This window comes from Meleagris gallopavo, chromosome Z (genome assembly GCF_000146605.3).
Source record: "Meleagris gallopavo isolate NT-WF06-2002-E0010 breed Aviagen turkey brand Nicholas breeding stock chromosome Z, Turkey_5.1, whole genome shotgun sequence".
Classification (NCBI taxonomy): domain Eukaryota; kingdom Metazoa; phylum Chordata; class Aves; order Galliformes; family Phasianidae; genus Meleagris; species Meleagris gallopavo.
Genome location: NC_015041.2, coordinates 42,454,005 through 42,478,562, shown reverse-complemented (window position 1 = coordinate 42,478,562; position 24,558 = coordinate 42,454,005). Strand labels below are relative to the sequence as shown.

Sequence of the window (24,558 nt, the reverse complement as noted above, 5' to 3'; positions counted from 1 at the left end):
AATGGTCATATTAGATTTTTCATATATTCTATAGAAAAACTGCATTGAAATGTCGTATCAAAAATTGCTAGAGAAGACATTTTCAAGAGTCTCTTATCCAAACTTAGAAGTCTTCATTCAGTTTGTTCTTTGTATCATAAAATACATGTTTGATAAATTGTTCTAGTCCTCCCCGTGAAAATTCCATATTCCACATTTCAGACTTCTGACCAGGTACTATGACCAGAAAAGATAAAGAAGAGGCTCTGTAACATCATGACGTATTTAGATCACACACTGTTCCAGTGAAAGATTTCATATTCCTAAATTTGTTGAAGAGTTCTATGAAGAGTTGCTCTGAAAGTAACACTCCCTATTTTATGATGTTGGCCCACAACATCAGAGGCAGATGGTGGTGGTATGTCAGTAAGAGGCTGAACCCTCACACCAATATGTGATCACATTTTATTGCTGAGGGAGAGATGGCAGTAGGGAGGCGGTCTGACAAAATGGCATCTGACATGAGAATGCGTATGAAGTGAAGGTGTTCCACTGAATTTCTCTATGAGGAAAAACTGGCATTACTTCTGGAGAGATCTACGTACATCTACAATATACGAATACTGGGAAAGTTTGCCTATATGCTGTTCTGATAAGTGCTACCACAGAAACAAATTTCTAGCCTTTGTTGATCCACTGAGTGATAGGGTTGCAACATATTTTATTAACGTAGTTTATACAGAACTAGTGATTCATAAATCATGTTTTCCAGGAAGCAGAAGATACTGTATCTTACCTCTTGCTCTGTTTTGAGTTTTAAGATACAACCTAAACAAACAATCAAAATTAATTCTGGACAGATGGACATTTTTTGCTCAGTTTCTCTCAGCTTCCAGAAATACAATACGGTCTAAGAAATGCTGGACAGTTTAGAGTAATCGTTGCACTTATTTTCTGAACTATTTGAATAACAACTCTTCACACTGCCATCTTTTGTAAGTTGCTTGAGGGTAATAATCCTTAAGAGGAAGGATTTCAATTCCATTTAATCAAATTAACAATGTGAAAGTATCACCCTTAAAAGTTACTTTGTAAGTTAAACTATCGAAGCAAGAAGAACAGTGACAAATATGAACTAAAATGATACTCTATACTGCAGTACTTGGAAGGGGAGGGAGCAAATGGATTCATCAGCTGTTGTAAAACATCTTGCTGTTTTAGGCAACACAGATACGTAAAAATTTCTTACAAGGTACCCATTCTGTGCCAGCAATACAGAAATAAACATCGTCATTGTTTATCAGTGTGTTCCTAAATGATAGGAATTGAGAACGTTAACTCAATTACAAATTTAAGAAGTATCTATACAACAATGATGCTAATGCATTCCCCTGTAAACTCTCAAAGACTTGAAAACTCTTATTAAGCAACTACTTATTGCTATTCCAACTATGCCAGGCTTCTGTGTCCACCATAAAGTTTCAGGCATCCAAATGCTAATTTCAAGCAATACTATTTAAAAGAATTGGGCTTCCTCTCATCCAACACCTACAGTGACCTGTACCACAGGTTCCATAGAATAACTATCTTTGTACTCATCTTCCTGCTTGCCAAACAAGTTCAATGACACTCAGTTCCTGATGACACTAACATAATTACAGCAGCTTCTCTGTCAGCCATCTATACAGTCAATTAGGACTGCATTTACAGGCCAGCTTGAACGAATTTTACACATTCCTTCTGACGAATTCAACAATGTTCTTGCATAGAAATGAGGAAAAAAATCTCAGAATTATAAAAATTATATAAAAAGAATTATAAAAATAAAAATTGTAAAAATGGATGGGATTTTTTTTTTTTTCCCCTCTCTACACAATTCCTCTTTTTTCACTGCAAAGGGGGAGGTCAACTTGCTTCTGTAGTTCTGTCTTGTTTGATGTAGTGAGAACTAGCAGGTATTGAAGAGACATGGATGTTTCCTTATACAACTTCACAATATTGGTTTTAGAATAAAGATATCAACAGACCTACAGCATAGCAAGAAGCAGTTTTGATGCATATTCAGATAAGCAAAACTAACAAGGTCCTCTAAAACTGGAGAAAACCCTATGATACATCTACAAAAAAATGCTGACCTCTAAATGGTTTAAGAGATGCACACTAGTAATGTAAGATTAATAACTTCAGGTATGGCCCTTTGACCTCCTTTGAAAATCATCATTAAGCTCATTCTCAAAATTATTGATTTTATCACTATTTGTAACGCTAAAAAGCTGTATGATTGTTCCACTGACTGTCAGCTTTAGAAATTTTAACATGTCCTCAGTATTGTGCCTGGAAGCACATCCTGACACAGTTTGCCCTGTTCACCCCTTTTAATTAAGAGCTAGTTGTCAAGCTCCCTATTGCTATTCCCTAAACTTCACATACAAAATACTCAATTTAATTGTTGCAACACCATATATGTCTACCCATCTTTTAACTCTTGTTTTGGCAGAGAATATCCTGCAGAGAAGACTTCTGGCAGAGCAGAAATTGTCATGTTGCATGAAACAGAATTTCAGCTAGCTAGCTCTATATACATTCTGACAGTGACCAATGTCATGTAACTAAAACAAACAAGAAAAACCAACAATAATCATAACAGTGGTGGTTTATCCACTAGGTAGTTAAGACAAACAAATCCAATGAAGACTAGTTCTGAGGAATACAGATAAGAGACTTCTACCACTACTCTTAAAAAAAAAAAAATGGAATAGTCTATACACACAGTAGGTATGAATTTTCTTTAGGTATGTACAAAATTTGATAACATTTAAGTGATGAATTTATACTTGCAGAAATACCAATATTGCCATTTTTCCTTTAACAGAAAATAATTGCATATTCTAAAACTAGTTCTAAAACCAGTGCTGATCAATGACTTCTTGCTCTATATCATTTAGAAGAAGTTTAACAGTTGTTTTCAAACTTGCAAATTTAAAAGTTCAAAGCAGACCAAAAAAGGATTTTTTTTTAGTCCTTGTTGAATCTTTGTTTGTAAGTTGACTAAGAAAAACTCTTGTGACAACACCACAGGTATAAAGCTGCCATGGTCAGAACACTTGTACCATTCTCATATGTTTTTCCAATATTGATAAAATGTTTCCTGTCTCACTAAATATTTTTATATCTAATATTAACACACAAAAGAGTACCCTCCGAGATGGAAAAAAAGAGTAAAACTCAGTGATCTGAATATTTGTGTATTAAAATAACACAGTGTGTTTTGGTTTTAATTCATACAAAAATCAACTGCTACACTTTAATACCTCCATAGCTTGTGCTAAGCTCTCCTCTAGTGCCATATACGTGAAAAATTGAGGATCCACATATGAAATGACTTGAGCAACTCCTGCTCCATCGCCAAACTCATCCAGCAACCTGAAAAACACAAGTTTGAAACACAGACAATGCTCCCTAATGTAACAGTGACAACATGAAGACTGGATACATTTAGTTGTTTCACACAATAACACTTCCTTTCCAGGCTCCTGCTGGGCTCTGCCAGAACACACTACTAACCTATGCCCAGCACAGCGGTACAATCAGTGATACAGACATCAGAAGATTCTGAAGTGAGATTTTATTGTCGACCACTTCAAAGTAAAAGGGCAAACAGCTCAGCAAATAAATTCCACGTGTATTCTATTAGGCTCTTTTAAAAATTGTTGTTCAGATTATGTTTTCATCATATATTAGCATTTTACAGCTTAACAATCAGGGATCAAATTTTAAAACAGGCACTGGCAAAACTGTTACTCTCTGCATATGATGAACAGAAAAAAAAACATACTATTAGAGAAACACTCTTCTTTCTATTCTGATTAGTTAAGCAGCTTGACAAAGCTGATCTCCAAAACTGAAAGATCGGTTTATATCCATATACCACAGTTTCCTTGTTTAGCTTGCTGCAGTAAGTACTTGCTTGTCCCTGTAACAGTGTACTTTATTTCAACTTGGACTTCCACATGTTAGTCCCTTCTGAGCTTTCTGACAATATAAAAACAATTACGCTGTCTCTTTATGAAGACACATCTACATGGCAAATTTTTAATACTACTAATAACAAGAAGAGAAAAAGCTTTAAGTCTTTCACTGAGAAGCATTCAGTCTAGCTCACTTGCAATTTGAACAAACACAATTTGTGTTACTCTAGGATTAGGTTGTGCAAGTGGCTCTGATAACTTTCTTCCTGCCATTTGCAGGGCTTTCCTGATAAATATATCACACTATTCTTCAGCAAACTAAGGACAAAAAAAACATGAGTGAAGTATTCAGAATTACAATGAAGTTAGGTAAGCACATAGCATTTCCAAGAGAAATAAGGTATGTGTTACAATATTTAACTTACTCCAGCTGCAAAGAAAGTTAGAAAGTTGCACTGACTTGAAGGTTGACTATATTCATATTGCCTTGTTTTTGTTTATAATACTCCTGCCATACTTACTGTTTTGAAAATCAATTGAAAAATTAAACACAGCCCCCAAATGTGCCCTAGAATGTTCTCAGAACACAGCCTCACTTAACACATCTACACCTGCCTTCTAGAACAACGATATCTGTGTGTGTTTAGACATCTTATATAACAAAAGTAACCAGTCACTACAAACTCTCTAAAATGAACAGAAAAAACTACAAGAGGCATACATACCTCCACTCCACATCCAGGTCCTCACTCATACTGGAGTCATCCTCAAGGTTGTTGTTTCCATCCAACATAAATAATCCAGGATGCACAAAATCACTCGATGGATTGTTTTCCTCATCACTGCTGCTTTCTATTTCTTCATGATACTGTAACCAAGGAATTTCACCTTCCTCCAAAAATGTTTGCACCCTTCAAATTAATAAGAGAAAAACGTTTGTTCCCTTCAAATAAATAAATGAACAGACAAAGCTAAGAAGCTAGGACCTCTTCCAAGCATTTGCAAACAAGAGAGGATACAAATACTACATCAAGGGCTGCACCTGTCTTTCCCAGAGTCCTTGACTAGAAATTTATCATTTGCTTTCAGAAAAAAAAAACTGTAACTTCTCAGAGTTATCTGTTGGTTCACCCAGACTCTGAACCTACTGAAACCCGTGATGCTAAAACAGAACTACTTTCACAGAGCTCAAGGTCAGCCATACAGTAAGCGGCTTGCTTAGCATTTTCCCCAGTACAGGCAGTATCACTGTCAGGGCTACCAAATTTAGTTCTAAAGATTTTCTTATTAATCTAAGTTCCAAAATCTAAAAGTTAAAGGCTCTCAACACCCTGGAGCAGCCTGCCATGGGGAAGCTTGACCTAATTGCCAAGAGATTATTTGTAAGAGAAGCCATGTGTGGCACCTAGGTTCTCCAGAGGAGAAAAAGACAAAAGTAATTAGGAATACTGCTTTTCTTATCAAAGAGCAAATAAATAGGAATTGTGTTAGAAATTAATACAATTGCAGGTTATCCACATCACAGAAAACTAAAGGATACGCAGTTCCATTGTTGCTGTTCTGAAACAGATCAGTTTTCATGATGTTTTCATAAAGCCATTCTAATTCTTAAGACCTCAAGAGACAGTGATGCTAATAAAGCAGTAACAGATTTAGACTGTTTGGTGCTAGCTGCTGTATGCCTGCGAGCAGAAGCAGCAGAAAGAATACTTAACCATGACTTGTTGCTTTCTAAAGACCCAAAGTAATAATCTAAGGTCAATATTAGATACTTAGAAAAAAATTCCTTGCAAGAAAAACAGACTTCGTTAAAAAAAGTAAAAAAAAAAAGTAAGCTCTCATCAAGCGAATGTTTCAAATTCACTTTAATCACTTACAGGAAAATAAAAAAGAAAAGAAGAAATAAAGAACAGTTGTTCCATTCACTGTAATATATAAAGCAGTGACAAACAACAGCTTTGCAAGGAGTACTATGCAGCATCGGAAGGTGTGTGTAAAGAGACGTGCTACGTAATTAGCTTTCCTAATCTGCCTTTTTTGAGTCAGTACATCGTAACCCCTATTGATGCTGATCTGTTATTATTAGTATCAATGCCCTCTTATTATTTCTGTATTTTTCACAAAATAGCCAGCATTGCTTGTATGACAAGTCATTTTTTCCTATTTTAAATGTGCACATCAAATTAATCATGTAGTTGTCCATAAATGATTATTGCTAAGAGAGTAACTATTTTTAGAATTTATTTTATTCTGCACAGTGTCATGTGGCTACTGTGATACTGCTGTCAGAATTCACAGGAACAAATTAAATGAAAATAAAGACATACCCTCCATGGAAGCAGGCGTCTGCATTCACTTCTATACCACTGCTGCTATTCAGCACTTCTGCTTCACGTTCTTCCTTGCCTGGGACAGTCTCCCAGCTCTCATCACTTGAGGACTGGTCTTTTTCTGCAGCAGCAAAATAGATAGGCCCAGTTGCAGTCCATTCTCCATCACTACATTCTGAGCTGTAATGTAAACAAGGCAGGATGTGGATTTAAGCACTGCTTTACGGGAAAGAAAACATGCATAGAAACATTCTATGTCTTTGTGCTTTTTGTATGAAGATTTCTTTCCAGCATAGAAAAGCTTTCAAGGACAATTTTGTGCTACCTATAAATATAGATCTGTATGTAGGGTACATTCAAATCTCTCTCTTAAAAGGAAAAAAAAAAATCTGTCCACACTATCTAGTAGAAGTATTTTCTTCTTCTCTCTAGACATTAGTAAAGCAAATATATCTCAGAAATACAAGTCCGCTGCCCCAGATGCACCTTCTCCTATCAGCACCTTGATACATAGAAAACCAACGTTTGCTTAGCAAATGTGCAGAAACGTTAGCTTCACATCTCAGTCACACAAAACATTAAGTAGAAGTTCTGGCAATCTCTAAGCCATTCACAACAGTCCTTTCTCTGTTCTCTTCTTTAAACTATACAGAGTTACAACTGATAGATTACTGAAAATCATTTAAGCCACTGGCTTTAACAGATGAGCAATAGGGAGTTTTTCAAAATACATCCTAAGTCGTATCAACTACTGTTTAACATTCCAGTACTTTCCCTCCTCACATTTAAAGGTTAGTTAAGTATACTGTAAGACTAACCTAGAGCCTCAGAGCTGTTCCCTCAGTGTTCTCTATTTCACAATCCAGTAATGATTACCAACACAGATTCCAGTAACAGAAGTACTGTTCTGAAAGTAATAACTCCTATTTTATTATGTTGGTCTATGACATCAGAGGCTGATGTTGGTGGTATGCCAGTAGGAGGTTGAACCCTCCCACGAATATTCCATTGCATTTCGTTGCTGTGTGACAGATGGCAGCAGAGGGGCAGCCTGACAAAATGGCATTTGACATGGGAGTGCATATGAGGTAAAGAACTGTCAATTAATTTCTCCATGCAGAGAAAAATGGCACTCACTATCATTCATCTTCATAAATGTTGAGTGAGAATTGATGAAACAGTGGAGAAGAGCACAGTGGTGGGTAGTGTATTTCAGCAGTGGTGAGAGTGATGTGACAGACAAGCCACGTTCCAGACAGCTACGCACATCTGTTGGACTATGAAATGATGAGTATCTTGATAACTCATCCACACAAATCAGCTGGATTATAACCAGCAAACTGTACACAGAGTTGAACAACAGTTTCAATTCATTGGACACAATGGTGGCCCAAAACATGGGTACCACAAATGCTCACACAGGAACAGAAAGAACACTGTCATGATGTATCAAACCAACACAAAACTGAAGGTGACAGCTTCCTAGACTACACGGTTATCAGTGAAGAGATGTGGTGTCACCACTATGATCTGGAGTCAAAAGAACAGTCTACGAAGTGGAGACATGAACTCCTTATCAAATAAAAAGTTCAAGATGCAGCCCTCAGTGAATAAAAAGCATTGTACTGTCTTTTGGGATAGGAAAGGGGTGATCCTTCTCGATTTCCTGAAAACGAGGAAAAAAACTTCCACTCTGACTGCTACATCAAGGTGCTAGCTAAGCTGAAGGCTCAAATTTCCAGAGTCAGGCCTGAAAAGAAGACAGTCTTTCTCTTGCAACACAATAATACCAGGCTTCACACCAGCCTGAAGATAGAGGAGTGCCAATCTTGGCTGGACTATCCTACCATGCCCACCATACAGACCACATTTGGGACCTTATGACTTCCATCTGTTCCAGCTGATAAAAGAGGGACTTCATGAGTAACATTTTCCTAGTAACAATGCCATCAGAACAGCTGTAAAACAGTGAGCCCAGTATGCAGGCTCTTATTCATCACTGGTGAAAATGCATAGCTAATAGGGATGACTACTCTGAAAAAGTGTTTTGCAGCTGAGAATTTCAGCATCAAACAGTGCACTGTGCTCTAGCTGTTGCAGTTTCCATGGAAATAAATAGGAGGCATTACTTTCAGAGTCACCCACCTATTACCATATTGGTAGTCAAAATTGCTCCAATATAATTCTATTTTGAATTTGTATGTACACAGATTTTATTGAATTTCTCATTGAAAGGAAAGTAGATGTTCCTACAGACATTAATAGCAAACAAAGTAAGAACATCATACACTTGAATTTCAAAATTTAGGATTTAACTAAGCCAAATTCTGCAGAGATGCAGACTTTCATTTAATGATTACTGAGTTATAGACTTGTCACTTGCCAAAATGTGAGACATTAGCTTAACAGAGACTTTATGGGAACAATCATCTAGCTGAACTGGTCTCTGTTTGCCATGCTATCCAACACCATACTGTGGGAGCTAAAGGACAGCTCCTCATTCCACCATCAAAAGCATAATTCAGTTAGAAATAATTAAAAAAAGAAACAAGAAACTTTCCTGACCCAATTCTTACGACCTAATCTACAATGTTTGGAAAAATACCAAAATCATCACATTATGGTACAGTAATGTAAAGTGCCATTTCTTTAGATTATCTTAGAGTTGAAGGAGAACTGAAAGGAGGATTTGGCATTTTGCTGTATGATTATGTTCTGAAATTGAGCTACTGTGTTCCATGTGCTAATAAATCATGCAGATTTGTATATTACTTACACATCCAATTCAACCCAGTACAGATACAAAAATGGAACTTTACCTGTCTTGATCCCTGTGGGACACTGATAAGCGTCTGCTGCAGTCTTCAAACTCATCCCAGAAACTGCTATCATCTGGCATAACTTTCTGTTCTTGAACTGATGTATTTCTTCTTGGGTCTAATTTTGTGTGGCTTTGAGGACCACTGTACCACTTGGAATCAAATAACATACTGGAGCTCAATTTTTCTTTGTCATTTCTGAAAGGAAACTCAGCACAGCCTTGCTCAATTTCATCAATTTCACCTTCCCTCCTAGAACTGCTTTCTTCTTCATTATTACTCGGAAGCTTCTCTCTGTCCAAATGGCTTGTGGGGTTTAGTTTTCTTATTTTAGGTCTCACTATTGGTTCAGGTGAATCTCCTTGCTCAGTCTCCTCATCATTGATATTTAATTCACTACAAGTTGTTACACAGGTCCTGTTTTCAATATTCACTGTGTTTACCAGTTGCATTTCATAGCTGGCACCACTCAGGTTATTTGTCAGTATGGCTTGATCTTCAGCAGATTTTTTATACATCCCATTGTCTGGTTGGGTAAAGTCTGAATCTGTGCTAAAATATCTTGCTAAGGGCACTGGTCCTATTTCCTCACAACATCCTCTATAAACTCTATCATTGAGAGTAGATAGCTGGGACCGTAAATGCGTAAGAGATTCTACATCCTTTTCTAACTCAGAAACTATGTTATCTAGTGTCTCCTGAAGTACACCTGCTTCTTCTCTCACCAAGCAAAGTTGGTTTTGATCATCACCATCTTCTCCTTCACTGCTATCTGGCTCATAAGAGTCAATGTTTACAAAAGCTATTCCACTGCAGCTATTCAAATCATCACACTCCCCAGAAGCATATTTTGCAAGGTCCTCTGAGTTTTTATCAGGGCTCATAACGTTCCTTGAGATTTGGCTGCCTTCTACATAAGAAAATGGTGAAGGGTTTGCCTCAGAAGTTTGCCTGAACACAGCTTGGCAAATGGGTTCTCCAGTTCCAATATTTTCTAACACAGGCTCATCCAGTAAACCTGAAGAAACTTGAACCAATGGTCCAGAACCTTCATAGAAAATTGTAAGAAAATACAATGAGTAATCTCATTTACAAAACCAGCTCATGAAAAAAGGGTAGTTCATTGTAAATGCAATGCAATTTACTATGGAGAAACATTTAGCAGAGATGTAGTCATTTTTCATTAATATAGTTTACAGAAATAAGAATGTAAATAAGGCTAAAGAAATAAATTTAAATGATTCAAGTTCAGCTCAGCCTTTGACAGCACAAACCAAGTACTAAAGAAGAAGCATGCTCATAAGAAGTACCTTTACTTTGTTCAATTAAAAGGAAATTTTCAGATGAGAAAAGAAAACCTGAATGAGACTAGAAATTTGAAAAAGCTGCAAGTCTTTCCATATGTTAAAATTGGACTACTCATTTGTTAACTAGCTGAATTGTGCCTCCCGCAACACTCAAATAAAACCACTTATTGCTACCATAAATTATGTACTAACAACACTGTATTTTGTACTGCAGCTGTAAATGCGACTCTACATAAGGAGAAAATAATAGCAGGAATGAACACAGAATTTACAGTTTGAAGTCACATAACCATGGATTCCATTTGGTTATATTAAACACCTCTTGCATAAAGATACAATAAATACTGAACTCAGCAAGAGTTAAACAAGGTAAAAAGATACATTCTGGTACTACCACAAAATTAATACTTAGTTTGAGTTACCTGTAAGCTCCATGCTGTTTTTGAACACACAAACAGCTTGCATAACTTGATGCAAGTACTTGCAAATTTTAGCTTGGTATTAAGGAACTAAGAAACTTCATTAAAAAAGAAAAAAAAAAACAAGGCATGCACAGTTAAATCCATAAGAGGTTATTTTAAACACAGGCAGACTTAGGATACCATGTAAAATAAGCTTCCCATTATTTAAAGGAAAAAAAAGAAGAAAGAAGAATCACTGAAGCAAAAAAAAAAAAAGGGGAGGAAAATGTTCAAGTTGTATCAACAGAAGATAAATTTTAAGATCTTATACGAGCTTAAAATAATTACCACTGTAACTACGCTGAGGTCAAAGATATGTTATTTGGTCAAATATTTCATAGAATCATTCTGCTAGAAGAAATTTTCTTCCAAATGTGACTTTCAACAAATGTCTTCAAGAAAGGCAAAATAATGGGATTCTATCTTATGATTATACAACTTGTTAAGACACATTAACTTATTCATACCTTCTTCAAGCAAAACTGAAATCTAAAAATACTTCAGTTTGCTTTAAGTGTAGCTTACACATATGTATCATATATGTGGATACCCTCTTCCCTTTTCTACATCTCCCTATGTGACTTTCCTCCCCAACCCCTAAACACCACAGTTTGCAATAAAATGGAACATACACAGAGATATGTACATACATAAAGAAATCTGCTCCTTACCATCACTCAATTCTAATCCTTCATATTCTCCATTGTGTTGGTGTTGATTTCCATCCTCACTATTCAAAGATGGTCTAAAACTGACACAAGCATGCCTTCTTCCGTATCTTCTACCTGTAATAGTCTGATACCCTCCTGTTGGTTTTGGCCATGCAAGTTTGCCAGCTTCTTGACCCATTGCTGCACGAAATTCTAGAAGAAGATGACAAAAAAAAAGAAAAAAAGGAACAAGCAAACAAAGAGAAGATTGCATTAGACAACAATGCATCTTCTACAGTTTTAATCTTTAACTTCAATTTTTCTTTTTTTTTTTTAAGCAAGGATTTTTCCATTTCTTGTCTACAAAGCTACAAGGCCAACCTTGCCCTCACCTTAACAAGTTTGTGATAAAAACAAGTTGTCATAAAAACAACTGAAACTAAGTCCAGGTGCCATCCAGCTGCCTCCTTTCCTCTTTGAATGCAACTTATTTCTGCTCCTTGTACCTATGTCATTTCACACAAGATATTTACAAAAACTGTAACAGAAAAGCCTTTAGCCATATAGGGCTACAGCCCATGCATGGTTGCTATTACTGCAATATTGATGGGTCATAATACTTATCAAGAAAACATGGGTTAAGAGCTACATAGGAACTTGTAAAACAGTGTGGGAAAGCTGCCAACATTGCAATGAAGAGACTTTCTAATACAATAGTAGTATTATCTACAAATAATCTAATACAAGAACTCATGTCCAAAGGATTGTACAAACACAATTAGAAGTGCACACTTCAGATGTTCAATGGCTTTCACATCTCCCTCTATGTCACTTTCAATCTGCACTATATAATTTCTACTCCTGAAAGTCACCAAATTGAAATGGATACATGTTAAATGTAAAGAGAATAAACTCTGCAACTATGAACATAGTTTCTGATCAAAAGATGCAACTGCATATGTACTAACTGTCCAAGACTTTAAGCAGGTTTGTTTTTTTTTTTTTTTTTTTCCTTTTTAAATGGGCATTGCTTTTGAAGTTGTCATTTTGCTGGGTCTGACATACAGGAAGCTACCCTTAGTGCTATCTACTTAACGTGAATAAAAAAATAAAAATTAGAAAAGAAGCAAGTATTTGAGGGGGAGAACTATGCTTACAAAAGTCATGTAATTCCTCAGAAGCTTTAGCTCATGGGCATCCAACCTTATGATTTGCCTGGGCTGCACTGAATGAAGAGAAAAAAATCCTGGGCCAAGAATATGTAGGTTGTTTCAAAAGTAATGCCTCCTATGTATTTCCATGGAAACAACGATACAAAGAACACAATAAGACTATTTGATAGAGGAATTCTCAGCTACAAGACTCTATTTTTCAGCACAATCACCTCCATCAACTGTGCATTTTCATCAGCAGCAAACCAGCCTGAGTGCTACGCTAGCAAAAATCTGAAAAGTGTAGTTGCTGTTGCCACTGCTGAAACACTCCACCTACTGCCTCACATCTACTGCTTAGTCTCCATAAATATTCAGAAAGATTCATTGATTGCCAGTGACTGCCATTTTTTCCTCACAGAGAAATTCAGTGACACAGCTTTTCTTCATACATAATTCCATGTCAGATGTCATTTTGTCAGATTGCTTCTCTTCTGCCATCTGACCATGGCAACAAAATGCAATGGAAAATTGGTGGGAAGGTTCAACCTCTACTGCCATACCACCAGCGCCTGCCTCTGATGTGGCATAAAATAAAATAGGAGGCATTACTTTCAGAGCATCCCTTGCAAAAAATAGAATGTAGTTAATATGTATAAGTAACATTTCTTATTAAAATAAAGAGAGTAATAAAAATATAAAAAACAGTGGGATATTCATTTTGTTTCTTCGCAACTAATGCAACAGCCTCCTTCAGCATCAGCAATTGCAATTCTTAGTGAGTTCTCCAAGTGTCTGTCAGCAATTTTTGATGAAATTTTACTCTTCCTGAACTTCATCCCATGTTTACATTTGTTGTTCACAAATGTACATGCTGCCAAAAAGTGGTGATATGAATAAGGTGTGATTGTAAAGTGAGTGCTATCTCTTTCTGGTAAGAAAGGGCTTATATAAGTCCAACAAAGAAATGATCACATTTTGAACTGCCAATCTATACATTCTGTTTAAAAATCTGTAGGTAACGTAGTTATGACGACTGAAAATAGAGTTGCAAATACACAAAGAAATTGCTGATTTTTTTTTTTTTTGGCAATCTTGAAACCAGTTCTCAAATTCTTTCACCAAAAAAAAAAACAACAAAAAAAAACAGGGCTGTGTTTAGCCCATGTATCACAATGCATACAATTGTTTGCCATAACCTGAGTTAGCAGTGCACCGTGCCTTCTCTGTGACCTGTGTACAGCACTGATCACACGCTGATTTGTGGTTGCTGTGAGTGATGGGTGTGTGCCCAGAGCCAGGCAGGGTTGTTCAGTGGAGCAGAACCACCACCGTGATGGCACAGGGCAGGGGGTGGCTACAACGAGGGGCTCGGTAGTATGCAACCCACAGCCCAGATATGACAACTTTAGCTGAAAAGCAAATAGAAGTATCTACTTATTACAAGGTACAGCTTCTAGTAGAAGCTACAGTCAAGTTCAGACACAGCCTCCTACAAGAATTTGTCTATAGTTGCCAGCATGGCAACTCCAAAAACTCTTCCTAGCAACTGCACTTCAGAAGTTCCATGAATTAAGTTCTAATACTTCCTGTTCGATCTTCCCCACAGCAATAAATAAATAAATAAATAAATAAATAAATAAATAAATAAATAATCAAGAATGAGACAGAGAACAACGGTGGAGAATGTAAGGCCTCAAAAAATAGGCAAGATTCTAGACAATAAGATTTTTTTTTTTTTGCTTGATAACCAGGAAAAAAGTTATGGGTGGAGTAAATGAAAAAAAATTACACGCACTAAAACGTCTCTCACAGGAGTCTGAAGTATTTGAGTTTTACTCCCAGGTGAATTTACAGCAATAATAAAGATACTTGCAGTGCTCAAAATTGGAAAGCAAATAGTTGCAATTCAATTACTTAGAACTGCAATGTTACACTTAAGTATAACATAAGGAGTTAATTTAATCTTGTCAGCTTCAGTTTTTGTGATCTTTAGCCAATTCTAAAAAGCATTTACTACAGTGATGCTGCTATAACATAAAACATTAAATCTACGGCTCTAAATCTCCTCTGGAATGTATAATCCTACTTATCTCTCCTTTCCACTCTTCTCCCAGCACATTAAGTGTCTCCACAACTATGGCCCATTTCCACAAGCACTGTATAAGTTCAAACATGCCTGTCACTAGCAGCAGTGTCACAAAACTGCTCATTTCTATAGACCTGGGATACAGCCCAACCGAACCTCTGTAGGAAAAAAATTAAATAATGAGCAATAGAGATTCTCATTTACCTCTGTAGTTTGATACATACAATCTTTTTAAATTGCATGTATTTGTCCACAGCTGTTCATACCATATTGAACAACAGAAGCTAAAATGGTAAATTCATCATTAACTATGCTATTCCTGCAATTCTTTTCAAATACTGCTGTTAGAAAGGCGAAAACAACTCTGTATCATCTTTGCCAAAACAATCTCTGCAACCAATGCAACAATAAAAAAAAGTGGGAGGGGAGGAACTGACAATTTTCCTAATTAGTCAACCAGTTAATATCCTTACTAAGTCAATAAGCAAGTTGTGTTTATTCATGCAAGCTCTGAATTATTAAATTTCCACAGATTATAACACGATTGGTAAGCAGAGTGCCAGAGGGAGAGGACAGTAAGCAGTCACATCCAGACAACTTGTAGAGCAAAACCCAACAGTTAGATTGCTAAATCAGTACAGCAAGACAGAAGTCAGCCCTCAAACATGCTAATAAAAATTGCTGAAATAAAAGGTAAAAACACACTGTAACTGCTTAATTCTTAATTCATCAGTATTCTTCACCAACAGATGTCCACTCAGAAGAGTCAAAATCTCCAAATACAAACATTTAGATTTTGTTGTTGTTTTCTAAATTGATGTTCACAGCTGTTTAGACCTTAAAAGTTGCATGCAATGCCTTTTCCGTTCCAAATAATTCTTTCACATCAGGAGCATTCATCTTGTATTCAATTATTCTTAAAAGATGCTATTCTGCCCTGCGAGAAGTTTATTAGATAAAACTAGTGAAAACTTCTACCTTTTACTGAATATTTGGATTTCATATCTGGATTAAGGGAAGAGATGACTTCTACCTAGATAACAAATACGAGTAGGCACCATGCATTTATTCATCTGCATGCCTGAAATGAGCAGCAATTAGGCATCTAAATCCAGAGATCAGTCAACAAGCAACTCTTTGATCAACGAAGTTCTCAAGATATAGAATATCTTCTATTTACTTCAGGTAAGCCCATCCTTAGCAGTGGGCATCATTCTGCCTGGCACACAAAAGCTCAATTTACTCAGCCTGCTTAAAGAACTGCCAGTACCTGCTGATAGGACAGACTTCTGCAAGAGAGATGACACATTCTCACAAAAGCCAAGGCCTGGATGAAAGGATGTGTTTTGCTCCTGATGCAACACATCTCTAACTAAAGTATGGGAAATCTGGTGGAAGACATGATTTGTGTGTTAGGCTAAAGACAGCTATAGCCACACCTCCATTGTTTGAGAAAGAAGCCTGAATTTCTCAAAGGTTCATTAGCACCAGTCGTGAAGCAGAAAATGAAGCAGAAAATTATTTCAGGTTACCAGAGCTGGATTTAAAAACAAAACCCAGGAGAGTAGTTCCTGAATTGCACAGTGAAAAAACAGACAGGCTGGCTCTCTGAGGTACTGCATTTAACCAATAAAAGCAAAGCAACAGACTATTTTTCATCTGTGACTGCTGCACTGAGGACTCCACTCCCTACAGCCAGCTGACAATAGGCTGTAGCACAGAAAGCCTGAGCATCTGGACTTGATCCATCTGACTTCCCCAGCAAATTTGTGTGAGTGTTCCTCCCTTCATACTGCCACTCCCAAAACAAGAAAAAAAAAAGCAAAAACACAACCACACAAAACACTCTTTTTTCCAGAAGTAATACTGCACTAAAGGTTAGTTGTAGATATATACCATAGAATGACCAAGGTTGGAAAAGACCTGCAAGACCATCCAATCCAACCATCTACCATCAATATTTCACTAACCCATGTCTTTCAGTACAACCTCTAAATGTTTCTTGAACACCTCCAGGAACAGTGACTCCACCACCTCCCTGGACAACCTAACCAGAAGAATAAGCCTTTCCTAGTGTCCTACCTGAGTCTCCCCTGGTGCAACTTGAGGCCATTCTCCCTAGTCCAATCACAAGTTACACAAGAGAAGAGGCCGATCCCAATCTTGGGACAGTCTCCTTGCAGGGAGCTGTAGAGATCAATAAGGTCTTCTCAATCCTCCTCCAGACTAAACAATCCCAGTTCCTCCAACAGCTCTCATCGTACTTGTGCTCCATTCCCCCCCACTAGCATTACTGCCCTCCACTGGGCACACTCTAGGGCCCCTATATCTTTCTTGCAGTGAGGGGCCCAAAACTGAGTACAGAACTCCAGGTGCAGTCTTACCAGTGCTGAGTACAGAGGGATGATCGCTTCCCTGCTTCTGCTGGCGATACTATTTCTGATACAAAGGCAGGATGCCACTAGCTTTCTTGGCCACGTGGACAAGATAAACAGCTGTTCACAGCCCAGTACCATGGCACAGACATTCAGAAACAATCCATTACCTTGACTACAGTCCTAAACACAAATCACTGAGGTTTATGGAGCCAGACTTGATCAGGCTGGAACCTCCTGTCCTGTGACTCAATAAGCTCTCAGCAGGATTCTAGACTCCAGCACTACACCCCCCAACAGCTCCGTTCACTCTACATTGTTTTCCACTCTTCATTATCCTCTCGACCCCTTCACATCCCGCACTCTAGAAAGCAGAGAAGCAGTCTCCTGGGATTAAGGTGTGCACGGCCTAGGTTTGCAGTACTACCCATAAAATGCCACCATCTGGGCGGGTGTGAAATGTGCTGTACCCAGCTCTTGAATGGGAGAACTGGCCATAGGTGCAGGCAGGCTTGTCTGATCTGCAGTTCTCAGCAACTTGGACAGCATCATGTTGTTCAGAGTCTAATTCACAGAAGCACTATTAAAAGTTATGAAAATGAAAGAAATCAAAGTCTATCTAAGCCACCTTAATAAAATCCTGCTGTTCTTCAAAAGTTGTAATATGGAATGACTTTTTTTCCTGCACCTAGTAATTTCTGTAGCTTGAAGAGAAGACAACTGAATTTTCTAACTTGGTCTGCATACATTTAAACAGAGAAAAAACAGAACAAACTTGAGAACAAACACCACATGATCTGCTTTGACTGTCCTCATGCATAATCTTGGCCCACCATAAATATGATAACATATAAATTAGATAAACTCTCATTTATGAAGTTGACAATTTGGAGTATTTTATTCCCTACCGGTGTATAAAAACCAGCCAAGCAAACCTCTGAACCTCCTGAAGAGTTTGTTCACTAACAATTAGAAAGAGAAACCAAGAATCCACGTATGCCAAATTTCAGCCTGTACCCTATAATCACTGAATTTGACAGGTTCACCTAATTGCACTTGCATCTCACCTACAGCCTTCGTCAATTCAAAATTTTGTTATTTTCATTAATCTCCATTTGCTCCAGCTGCGTCCTTTTCAAAGCATGTGACAACACTGACCAAAAGAATGTGTTATTTTTTTTTTAATTCAGACTGTAATATGATTGCTATGAAACGGTCTGCAGTGATTCTGCAGTGATGACTGCATAGATATGCAACAAGAAAAATATGGGGATAAATTCTTAGTTTCACTCTTCCAACTAGCTGATACAAAAACAAATTTGTGCTCAGACAAATTTAAATATAAATTGATAAAGATTTTCAACTACTAAGGAGGAGGCTGCCTTCCCACTAGCCATTAGCATTTGCTTTTCCATTACTGACATTAATGAGCAATGGTATGAAAACCTGAGCATGCTATTTGTTTGTAAAAAAGCTGTACAGAAATGTAATTATTGAAGATATTTATGCATTATTTAGCTGAAAATAGTGGGCTTCTTGACAGGAGCTGCACGTTCAGAGCACAAAACACATTTGTAAACAGTTGACCATGAAATAGTGCATAAAGCTTTCCGTGACAGCATTTTTTTTTAGTAGAAAGTTCTGGCTCACTTAAGAACTGGAAAGACATTAAGAGTTTCTCCAAATATGTTCAGTAAGGCAAAGAAACAAAGAAGGCTTCTTTAACAAAGCGAGCCAGGGAGGAAACTACATCATGAACAAATTGTAGTTACTGTTCTGTTTGAAACAAAAACATGGAGATCTGCTACACTGACAGGCTTATCATATTAAAGTCATAGAGAGGGAAAAAAATAAAAAAAATCACTTTTCACCACCCTTCCTCTTCCCAGTCTTCTTACTTTGGGAAATTGTCATGAAATATTTGCTGCTGTGACAACTCCCAGAAGTGACCATTACAACTGACCAAGACAATATAGACCACATCTCCCCGAAGACCTGCAACTAAATTCATGCAGAGAAAAAAAAAACAAACAACCATGTTATGATTCTGCAATGATTCACAGGAATTAACAGTAAAACTGATGAAGTTGCTAATTGTCCCTCATCCTTTGCATCACAACAAATTAACTACGTTATTTGTAACTAAAAAGTTCTGAGAAAAAAAGATTGTTTTCAGCTATCTTAATAAAAATCTAAAACCAAACTCTAGCACTAGCTAGCTTTACCTATAACACGTAGAATAAGGATGTTTTCCTAAGCAGTTATTTCTGAAAGCTGTTAGCCCAAGTAAGCCATTTTATTCCAAAAGCCATATGCCCCTGAACTTATGCTTGCTTCTATATCGAAAATTGCCTAGACGAAGACACCAGTTATTCAGCCTGGATTTAAATAACAAAGAACTTTCAGTTTCACAAGCAGCGGTGCTCTGGACAAGACAGATTATCATTTCAGTTCACAAAAGAAAAGAATAAAAATGACAGAAATGTGAATAATTTAAAACATCACACTACTGTCACAATTCCCACTTATCCTCCCATTACAGACAGATTAGCACTGAAATCCTTGAAATACATTATGCTCACAAACTCCAAATAACAAAAACTAGAAAATTTACTTTCAAAACAAAGAATGTTCAAAGGGAATTTAGCTTCTTTGATTAGGATTAATCTCCACCTTGAAAAAGCACACCGGAAATGGAAATTAAACATTTTACTAAAGAACCTGATGCACTTATCTAAAAGTTCCTTCTTCAGTCTTCGGTTTAGCGGTGACTTTACACTGCTCATTAGGATATCTGAGAACACAACAGTGTTATTTCCATAAGCAATATACACATAGTGGAGCTGATACTAATAAATGGAATATGCTTCAGGGATTTATTTTTCAGGCATTAGTTATTGTCTTTTCATTACCCTTCCAGGTCATTTTGCACTCTCCTTTGAGCATAGGAATTTCACTAAGTCAATGTTTTTACTTAGCACAGCTCCTTATCTTTGCCTGCGGCTGAAACTAGCCCGCAGTCCCAGTTCAATAAGCTGTCAGTCTGACTTTCTGCTGAATTCACACTAAATTAAAACAAACCATTTTTTTGTTTACTTCTTGGATTACATAAACTGATTATTTTGCTAACGACTGAAACATCAGCTGGCTATATCTTCAAACAGACTGACCAATTTAGCTTTCTGGAATCTCACTAGTGCAAAGGATCCCTTTTGCAAACACAACCACATTTTCTTTTCCTCTGTGGGCCTAACTTTGGAAGCTCAGTACAGGCAATTAAAGATATCTGAATGTCTTTGTGAGGAAAAAATGATGCTTATTGTCATCTCCTTCACTTTAATGACAGAGTAATTCTGCATTTAACACCATTTAGAGAGTCAAGAAAAACAACTCCATCAGATTTACACACTGTGAACTCCAAGAATACTGCTGGGCTTTTCACAGTTATTTATTATGTCACATCAAACTAAACTCTAGAAAGTATTTACGCACACTTGGGCTACCAGTCTACCAGACTGACCCTATCTGTACCTAATTTTGGTACAAGCAATGCCACTGACAGTAAAAGAGTAATATCAACTGACTATATGACCCTAAGCATATACATTACCCGAATCATGTTCTCACACTTGAGAGATATTTCACTTCACCTCTGCTCTGTCCTCATGAACACATCCTGCCCAGAACAAGGCAGACCCTCAGAACAAAGATTTTTGCAGTATTCTGACTACAGCAGGAGGAGGGTAAAAAGACCAAGAAAACAGTGCTTGCTCCTCTCCTTGCAACAGCAGCAACTGAAAACCACAGCTGTTAGGTGGAAGAGCAGTAACAGACTGTTTTTTAGGAACACATAGGAAAAGACAGAATGAAGAGGAGGCCTCCAAAAACATGCCACCTATCAGAGATGGAACATCTGTGTACTGCTTTGTTAAACTGTCTGAAACTTGGCGATAATGGATGAAACACATTACTAACCATTTGCATTTAGGCATAAAACAACAACTTAGAAGATGGAAATTCTAAAATGTTGCTTCAGAAAAAAAGCTTTTAATTTCAACAGAAGAGCATAAATTTGAGGGAGGTTTTATGCTCCTATTTTTGTTACCAATAGAAATTAGTGTTAGCACAATGTCATACAAATGCTGAAGTGTTAGACTATGGTAACAGAGTAGACATTCCTTGGAACTGCCTAAAGAAGGCAATAAATGTGTAATACATATAATAAATATTATAAAACCAAATAACTACAAATAAAGTTCTCTTCTTCCACCAGTTTTAAAATGAAAGACTCCTAAATAAAGACCACTGCAAAAGATTCTGATACTAATCTGGATCTCTCCCCAAATACTATACAAGGCGATGAACACCACTGACAGTAGCTTCCTTTCACTTCAGTGTTGAACACAGTTTCTACTTCAGATTTCTCTTAAAGTTTGCTGTTTTGTATGCATTTTCTGCCAGAGTTGCAAAATGAAGGTTTTGAAATATTCCAGTACAGTTAAACTATGGAATGTACATGGTTCAATTTCTGCATTAGTCAATATGCAGATTCCCTGCATATTCTGACACTGCAGGGTGAGAATAGCTATAAACCCCTGCACTGTCAGACATTCCTTTTGTCCCTAGACACTGTCCTAAAGCTGAGGACACTGCACAGATCCTAACTATCACTGAGGCTCATCCTGTCAGCAGGGTGCAGGGAATCCCCACACAGATGCTGCTGCCCACTCACTTCAGCCAAATGGACAGGGTCAGGCAGGATCACCCTACTGTTGCTTCAGCTGTCTATCTGTCATCTGGATCGAGCTAACTTACCCAGCTTTAACAAATCCCATTCTTTAAGGGTCTGATTTTTTTTTAAAGCTCAGGTGACAGTTCTATCAGTATAACTGAGGTGGCAAAACTAAGCCAGAAGAAAGCAGCTAGAACCAGGGATCACTGTGCCAACCCTGCTGCCAGGGCCCCAACGTTCCTCAGCTAGGGACTCACTCTTCACTGAACCCTGATCTGCAACTATTCCATCGGATGTTTCACCATCCTTCTAACATTTAACCAGTACCAGTTCATATTGTATGGCATCGAGTTTATTTGCACTGCCTTGCTCAGATTTTAGTCCAGAACTAGAAATAGTTTGAATGATTTTCTTCTACCTTGACTTAGCACTGATTTTGGTAGGACATGCAAATCTGCCTTACTGACTGCCAGCACTGGCTTACCATAATAATTGCTTTTTCAGTTTTTATCCTGAGGAACAACGTCTGCAGAAATTCTACATTAAAACTCAACTCAAGAGACAGGAAAGATTAAGCAACTGAAGCACTAAGAGCTTTTAAAGATAAGGACAGTGTATATATCGTATTCCCTAACCAATTAAGAACAAGCCTCACACTCCCTTTAGAAAAGAGCATTACAGCTTGGAAAAACAAGAAGTCTGACTTTGGCAGCAGCCCCTGCAGTGATCTGCTCTGTGCTTTAACTGAAGGGCTGCTGGGTTGCAACACATCTCTATCTCCTTTCCTGAGGCAGGGGAAGAAAATATCTCTCACACACACACTCTCACACACACACTCTCACACACACACTCTCACACACACACTCTCACACACACACTCTCACACACACACACAAAAAGATAACTAATCAGTTAAGGACTTGCTTAATTAAAGTAAAATAGCAAAGGCTGTATAGAAGCAAAGGTATAAAATAATTATTCTGTATTCCCAACAGCAAACTATGTTCAGCTGCATCCCAGGAAGGAGAGCCTCGATACATGCCGATTTTGGGAGAACACATGCCTTCACAATCAGAGCCCCCCTCTCAGCTCTTATTGCTGAGCCAGACATCACACACTGCAGGAAATCCCTCTGGCTGGTGTGGGCCAGTTGCCCTGGCCATGCCCCACTATCTGCTAGTTCTGGGGGAGCTGGAGAAAGCCTTGAAGCTGTGCCAGCACCAACTACCAAAACATGTGTGATATCAAAGTGGCTCCAGGCACAAGTGCAGAGCCCAGTGCTGTAGGGGCTGCCTGGGAAAGGGGAGCCAGACGATCCATCCTGCCAACACAGCTCACCTCTGGGCAGCAGCACGCAACTTAGCTCACCCAACTCCTTTCCTTTCCCCAATCCTATGATTGTTCACACTCAAAGTGTGTACTGAACTAAAGACTACTAAAAAAAGTAGTTGTCTCTCTCATGCTTTTTAAAAAACTAGCAGCTTTTTTTTTTAATAAATCACGGACTGATAGTCTGTCTGACAGTTTAATTCTTGCTACTAATATCCACCTCAGTATTTGGTGAATTAATCTAATACATTACATCAATATTCCTTACTTAGTATGCTAAACTGTTTTAACAGAAGCAAACATTTTCAAGAGAGCGGTTAAGGCAGTAATTTATAAATCTCTTATTCTGGGGCCTTTGTCTGTCAGAAACCCACGCATACTATCAAAACTGCACTGCAATTCATTGTATTGGTGAAGGAAATAAGCAACTGTCATATTTCATACTACTGCCTTGATCCTGCAGTTTAATACCACTTCAAAAATCACACTTTTTTTTCTGATCCATTTTTTCCAGACATTTTCTTTCTTTAGATGGGGAGAAAGAACAGGAAATCAGTTCCAAGCAAATATGACTCAACAACAAATAAACTTGCTATCTGAATTTGCTCAGACAAATTTAAATATACATACTTTTCCAAAATTTACTTTACATCCATAAAGTACGTATTCATTATTTGTATATTAACAGAGAAGTCTGACAGTGCTCTTTATTGTTACAAGATTCTTTATGCCTATCCACAATCTGAAAGAACTTTATATATATTTTAAAAGGCTTTTCTAAACCCCTTAAACATGCACGCAGGCAAGTGCAAATCAAGAACCACACTGAAAAAAGTGTCTGACAGTAGAGGAGTATGGGAAAGGGGCCTAACTGCAGCCTCCGAGCCCACAAACGCATCCTTCGACGTTTCTGCTATACATCAACACTTGCGATGAGAGCTGCAATACTATCTGTTTTTGATCACGAGAGCTCACGTGCCACGTAACAGATGTGCATTATTCATATGCGACGTGGATTCACCGCCCGTAACCCAGCTGAGCCCGTGGGCGCCCAGCCGAGCCCGTGGGCACCCAGCCGAGCCCGTGGGCACCCAGCCGAGCCCGTGGGCACCCAGCCGAGCCGCGCCCAGCTCCGTGGGACATCCCTACCCAGGACGGCTGCGGAGACAGCTCCGGCGGCAACACCAGAGCGCACGCACACGTCCCCCAGGAGCTCCGTACGAGGGAGAGGCCCATTCCGAGCAGCCGTACCGCTGTGTGTACGGAACCGCTCGTGTTTGGCGAGGCATGTCCCTTCCGAAGCCCGGCTGAGCAGCCCCCTCCCCGCCGCGGGGCGTGCCGGCAGCCCGCCCGGATTGGCCTCGCCTG

General features: G+C 38.1%; 1 protein-coding gene across 3 annotated transcripts in view; it reads right to left on the bottom strand.

Annotated features, from left to right (window-relative positions):
* The window catches only part of PJA2 (praja ring finger ubiquitin ligase 2), a 35,041-nt gene that overhangs the window by 9,903 nt on the left and 580 nt on the right, over positions 1–24,558 (bottom strand). For all 3 annotated transcript variants that reach the window (XM_010725901.3, XM_010725902.3, XM_010725903.2), the window contains exons 2-6: positions 11,536–11,727; positions 9,097–10,144; positions 6,275–6,457; positions 4,673–4,858; positions 3,291–3,402 (exon numbers count right to left, since the gene is read on the bottom strand). In XM_010725901.3, coding sequence (XP_010724203.1) covers positions 3,291–3,402; positions 4,673–4,858; positions 6,275–6,457; positions 9,097–10,144; positions 11,536–11,713 — 1,707 coding nt within the window. In that variant the 5' untranslated portion in view covers positions 11,714–11,727. The remainder of the gene's footprint in view (positions 1–3,290; positions 3,403–4,672; positions 4,859–6,274; positions 6,458–9,096; positions 10,145–11,535; positions 11,728–24,558) is intronic.